Source organism: Hippocampus comes, unplaced genomic scaffold, assembly GCF_001891065.2.
Source record: "Hippocampus comes isolate QL1 unplaced genomic scaffold, H_comes_QL1_v1.1 scaffold176, whole genome shotgun sequence".
NCBI classification, from domain to species: Eukaryota; Metazoa; Chordata; class Actinopteri; order Syngnathiformes; family Syngnathidae; genus Hippocampus; species Hippocampus comes.
This window is the reverse complement of record NW_017805826.1, coordinates 2,109,020-2,115,664: the sequence shown is the minus strand read 5'-3', so window position 1 is coordinate 2,115,664 and position 6,645 is coordinate 2,109,020. Positions and strand designations below refer to the sequence as shown.

The 6,645-nt window shown below is 42.5% G+C and overlaps 1 protein-coding gene across 3 annotated transcripts in view; it reads right to left on the bottom strand.

Moving 5' to 3' along the window:
* Positions 1–1,211: 1,211 nt before the first annotated feature.
* The window catches only part of erich1 (glutamate rich 1), an 11,729-nt gene continuing 6,295 nt past the window's right edge, over positions 1,212–6,645 (bottom strand). For 2 of the 3 annotated variants that reach the window (XM_019887273.1, XM_019887274.1), the window contains one exon: positions 1,212–3,175. In XM_019887273.1, coding sequence (XP_019742832.1) covers positions 2,997–3,175 — 179 coding nt within the window. In that variant the 3' untranslated portion in view covers positions 1,212–2,996. Of the gene's footprint in view, positions 3,176–5,049; positions 6,391–6,645 lie in introns of those variants that run through there. The other variant, XM_019887275.1, reaches the window with a different exon arrangement.

Below are 6,645 nucleotides of genomic sequence, written 5' to 3'. Positions count from 1 at the left end.
AAAAAAAAAAAAAAAAACTTGCTTTGCTTTTTGAGTCATCTTCTAATTTGCTGGCTGACGTCCCCATTGTGCACTAACGTAACCACACAAGCCGCTGAGATCAGATTTGCATAATGTTCTGAATGACACACTGTTCCCATTGTGTCATAGGTAGTCACACTCTGACTCAGCAAATATTTTGAAGTGTATTACAGATACTTGTGCATCCACCAGAGGGCGGAGGAGGAACTGCCACTGCTCCCAAAAAAAAAAAAAAACTGGTTGCTTTTTGAGTCATCTTTTAATTTGCTGGCTGACGTCCCCATTGTGCACCGACGTAACCACACAAGCCGCTGAGATCAGATTTGCATAATGTTCTGAATGACACACTGTTCCCATTGTGTCATAGGTAGTCACACTCTGACTCAGCAAATATTTCGAAGTGCATTACAGATACTTGTAAATATGTGTAATAAAAAAGACTGGTACAAATCATACTAATTCACCAAAAGAAGCCAAACAATATATTTCTTTCGTGTCTATTATACACTGCTTCACAGTGCTGATGTCAGGGGGTCTAAATGTGGCCTGTGAGGGCAACCCTGACAAGGGACGCCACGTGCAGAGACCTTCTGAGGAGCAGGTTCCCAAAGTTCAAAAGGGAGCACAGAGAACTTTATTTTTTAATTATTATTGTACAAAAACGTTTAACCTTCAAATTCGTATTTTGTCTTCCTATTTTTCTAGTTCATGGCCAAAAATGATCATTTTGTGTCCATGTTCCATCTAGAGTATACTGTGGCCTGCCGGCATGGTAGTCAACTAGTTAACACGTCTGCCTCACAGTACACAGGTCATGGGTTCGATTCCTGGGTGGCGTTTGTATTTCCCCACGTGCCTGCGTGGGTTTTATCTGGGTACGCTGGTTTCCTCCCACATTCCAAAAACATGAAAGGTAAGTTATTTGATCTATCTAAATTGTCCTTAGGAATGATTGTAAGCGTGAAGGGTTGTTTGTCTATGTGTGCCCCGCAATTGGCTGGCAAGCAGTTCAGGGTGTACCCCACCAATTGCCCAAAGACAGCTGGGATAAGCTCCAGCATGCCCGTGACCTTTGTGAGGACAAGAGGTTCCGATAATGACTGGACGGATGGATAATTATTATAATAATCATCATATAACTGATGCAGTCACACATAAAAAGATTGTTACATACAGACACCAGCAAAACATGGAATTTGCTAAATATTTTATTTTACATTAATTGTTTTCATTACATCTCACTTATATCACGAACGGAGCAAAACTGACATTTCAATGGACCAGGTGACATGTTTGTTCACAGACATTATAAATCTATGGAGTTAATATAATTTAACCCATACAACATGTTGGGAATCCAGAAATTGCCAATACTCTATACAGGATTCCCTTTTTGCAGTGCACATCTTGGGCAGTAATCCTTAATAACAGTGGCGAGTCAAAAGGTTTTTCCTGCATAGAGGTGTGATCCAAGTCGTCTTCTCCTCCTTCCGAAATCAAAAAATTGAAATCAGTGGGTTCTCTTTAAGCTCCGTGCTCAATATGCAATAGTGCAATGCCGACTAAAAACAATGTGCAACCCACCACATATTGATTATGCACTCCGGAGAGAGCATTCTCCTGACATGAATGTGGTTCTGTGTCCAGTCGGAAAAGTAGGACATACTATACGTGCATGTAGTACAGATTCTCCCTCAGCAGAACCAACATTAGTTTTAGTTTTTTTTCTTTGGAATCCCTTTGCATGAGTTGAAAAGGTTGATGATTGTCTTTCTAAATTAACCCCCAACCTGTCACAAATAAGATTTGCTTTTCAGCAAGGGGGGGGGGGGCAACTTTATTTCTAACCATTTCACAGTTAGACCCTGTGCTCTCCCTAAGGCACAGCACACATTCTCAACCACGCTCAATGCCTCGCCAATTTGCATCCATTTCTCTTTGCAACTTTTGGGTGGTTGAACACAGACACCAATGCTGTAATATTCACACCCATGCGTGCAGAGAGACAAATGGTGGGCGTTGCAGGGAGAAAGGTACGGTTTGGGGGCACAGGGTCTGTCTGTCTATGATGGGCTAGAATGGAAGGACTCTAAACCACATAAATTTAGAGTGTGGCTTCCCACCTGTGTGAGTTAATTGGTATAGAAAATGCAGATTTTAGACTCTGATACCCACCTTGCGTGCCACCATCCCATAATCTGGCATAATCAACAAAGCGCTGCTCCCTCGTGCTTTACTTCATCATTCTGACCAAGCTTTGTGACTCAATTAGTAGCCTATTCTTAGGGGGGTTGTAATTGAGTCACAATGCCAAGCACTGACCTCCACATTGTCCTTAATTGGTTGTTTTACTTAAAGGCTTTGTTCAAGGTTAGTTAGCGCCTCTCTCGTCACAGGTATCATGGGACGGGCTGCCAAATGACCTGTACTTTTACTTCCGCTTGGGGTGGCGATGCCATTAAGAAACTTTCAGCATACCAGCTGTGTTTGAAGGATCACTGCCATTCCTCAATCAATTTCATCAAAGGACTCGAAATTAAATCTATAGTTACTCCATTCAGTACTTCTGCTATCAGTATACAGCGTTTAAACGGCAGAGTACTCACATAGTCACTGACTATCGCACTGCTGTGAGAGAGGAAAACACATTTTAAAGAACTACAAGGACTCCGGAGAACTAATCAAACATTCAACGTTCCGCCAACAAAGGTTGACTATTCAGATAACTCCACTTCCATGTCATCAGAGAGCACATGGGCCTCATTTACACAATGGGCCAGCATAGCTACAATCTTTAACACGCAACAGTGTGGTTACTGAAAGTCATCCCATCGTGGCCAATCTTTACCGGACCAATGAGCTTCTTTTAAACAAACTTTTGGGCCACAAAGGAGGCAGGTGGGATCTCCTGGCAGGCTCCAGCCTTGCGAGTAGCATCCAGGAAGGGGCTCCTGAGCGCCGCTGCGCCTGCCGTGCTAGCATCGGTACGTGAGCCAACACTCTGCAGCACACGGCTGGAAGGTCGATGGTTGAGAGCCAATTGCCTGGAGCTGTACCCGCACATGCCGATCCCCACGGCGCCGAGAAGCATAGCCATGCCAGGCATGGTCTTCTCGGGTGGACGTACCACACACACATTGTGGTAGGCCTGGGTCTAAGAGAAGAAAGACGACAACTCTGTTGATGGACTTGGATGGAGCGCGAGAAGTTACCTGCAAGCTTTCAACCTAATGCATCATGAAAAATTCAACATTATGTACTGGTTCAAGGTATATGTATTGATAGATATTCTTAGTTTGAGGTTCAGTGAGTCCAGGTTATTACGTAGCTTATTTACCATACTGTTTTCCATTACATGAGTCTCACCTCAGACTTCTGACCATTTCAGTTCTCCCGTAACGACCATGAGAATAGGACCCACCTGTCTCTCTTTTCCTATATTGTGCTCTATTTTGCAACATGGACAATCTTGTGCAGACTCACAATAACAAAGCAGAGCAAATAATAGGAACCTCATTTTCCAAAACAGTTGTGTCGCAGGTAGTTAAAAAGCCATTCCAGAAGCGCACTCACCCAATTCTCATCGCCATTGACAACTCAATGGGCTGTCACAGGCTTACATTTCTTCATTGTTTGTGTCACCGACAAGGTAATTATGTGACGTGAGCTAAGACAAAATGCATACTATAATTATGGAAACGGTAGCGCGGAATGACTGTGTGTATACAGTACGACGTGTGCATTTCACTGTATTTGGAACTGAAGCAGTTGAGTCACCAGCCAGATAAACGGCTACCTGATGGCAGCATAAAGCTTAGTGAAATAAAGTTGATGTATGCTTGGCCTCCAGCTAAGCCGTGTACGTGCCTATAAAATCGCAACGTTGAAAGCAGTGATTACATCAGTCTTATAGAACTACTCCTCTGTATGCACGAAGGCCACGTAGGACCTTTATTTAGCAGTCACTCTTCTACCTGCCTGAATAAACAGCTAATACCAAAACATAAGAACAATTCAATCTCACCTGCAGCAACCTGATGTAGCCTGGAGTCAGTATTGGGAGTCTGAAAAACATTTTGCCAGTGCTGTTGATGACTGAACAATGACCCGGGTTTCTGCAGTTCCCCGTCCTGGACTCCCAGGAGGGGAAACCCGTCAACAGAAGCTGTACCCCGGTGTGTGCGATCACTTCAGCCTGTCGAGTTTAAAGCAGGCTTGTCTACCCTGATAATGTCTCCTTTTATAACAGGCTTTGGCAGTTGGTGCTCTAATGAGATTACAAGACTTGGCATGTGGGGGACTAAGAAGTAAACACAACCAAGACAGATACTCCCGTCGGCAAACGGAAGGCGCCAGTATTTTTTGAGAGGCAGATCTTCAAAATGTCTTACATTTTTGAGAGGCAGATCTTCAAAATGTCTTTCAAAATTTTCTTGAGATTAAAAAAAAAAAAAAAAAAGTCAAGGCCTGTACTTCACTCAATTCATGCAGACGCACTGACCTATCAATTCACGAGGTAAACCAACAGCAGGACTTTAGAGAGGAATGCACAGTATATTCTTCAATTCATTAAGGCTTAATGTGGGAACCTATGTCACGATAACATCATACATATTCAATGGCATACAATGCTGACGGGATTCAGGTGATGGGACAATTGTCACCCCGTTGTGAGTTTTGTGGCGCATACATGATTACACCTCACAGACAATCACAGCATGCAAAGATTTCAGCCAGGAGACATTTGTCATCGGTTGGCTTGAGCTGACGTATCACGGCCGGGATTGGCTGGCCTTCGCGTTGCGTTAGAAGGCAAGCTTAAAATTGAGTGCCACATGCAGTTTCAAGCGGGGAAAACCTACATCATTGATTTTGAGGTATTAATATATGGAATGTTGGCATGTCGATTTAGCCGATATAAAGACAAATTGTTCAGCCACAGCAAGATTTTTTTTGTAAGTCTGAGTGCTCAACAATTCAACACTAGTATTTCTGAACACAAAATAATGACTATGATTTAAAAAAACAAAAACAAAAAAAATACAGTTTTTAGAGATCAACTTGGTGGGTCGGCACGACCCCCTGTGACCTGTCCTGCTGTTACTGAAATTGACCCCTTGGCACATTTGTGTTTTTTGCAAGTCACAAGTAGAGATCAGGAGTAATTGTAATGGGCTGATTGTGCCCGCCTGTGTGCCACATGGGTACCACCCAATCTGTGACAGCCACAGTTCTAGCTAAATTGTCGGCGATCAAATAATCTGCACTTAATTCAAGCAATACAGTGCACATTATTATTATATTAAACTTGCAACGTTTTTTTTTTTTTTTTTTGGTAAGCAAACCCCTAAATTCAACAGGTGATCATATAACTACAGTATAGCTCCCAGTTTATATACACAAACAGATCATTCGGTTCACGCAGAGCAAGTTGTTCAATTTTGGGAGACGCCAGCTCTTAGTCAACACAACACAATAACACTTTCCAGTCATGTTAATGCTCTGCCCTTATCATGAACTCCTCCCTTGGCAACAAGCTTTGGGTAAACGCACCAGAATAGAATACAACTGGCGTCAGGCTCCGCAGGAGGCGCGGGTGCTCAAAGCGCAACATGCATCCAACATGCTGTGTTTCTATCTTTAGTATAAAGTTAGATAACGGCAACAAGTCTTGGTGAAACAAAAGTTGCTAAATTAGTTATTTATTCCGAATTATTCACCCCTTTGAGTGGAACTGAATGAGCAAAGACTGTCTTTTGAAATGAATGCAACAGTGTTTTGCAGACAGTTGGTATAGTTGATAAGTTTGCCAGTTTTAAATGTCATGACAACAACTAAATACTGACTTCCAGCAGTGCTGGCATTTACCTTGCTGGTAATTGGGGGTAAGACATGACAGACAAGTGTTAGAAAGTTCCATTAATTTGAACAGCATAGAAAAAACAACAATGAGGTAAATAACAGATCAATACAACTGAAGTTTCTTAATTGGGGTGAACAAAAAGCTTTGTTTCATTCTTGTAAGAGAGGGAGAAAAATCCACAAATTAAACAAAGACAAAACATTCACATCGAATCACAGGGTGACTCAAGACACAAATTTTTATATGAACACTCCAATATAATTTTGTCTGCAACATCTGTACTGGACTATGGAAAGTCATTCCCTACGAAAATCTAACTGGTAAAAAAAAAAAAAAGTAGTCAGGCAGTTATGTTAGCGTGGCGATATGAAACTAACATACTTAATCCTGACACGGTGTTGGTGTATGACTGAGCTTCTCAGAGAGTTCAGTATCATTGCCTCCATTCATGGGAAGAATGTCTGTCATCCAGTAACGGAACAATGTGGCAACCGCAGTTGTTTCCTCTGAAACAAACACAAGAGAAACAAAGTGTGGTACTTGAACAGAAGTACTTGCATGGCAACATTAATGGACAAAAAAAAATGTCCGAGAGAATTCTATTTCGGTGTGCATAAAATGACCATTAGGTGTGGACCAGTTAAGTCAGGGGTGTCAAACATACGGCCCGCGGGCCGGATCCGGCCCGCAAAGGAGTTTAATCCGGCCCGCGAGATGATTATGTAAAGCAGGGGTGTCAAACATACGGCCCGCGGGCCGGA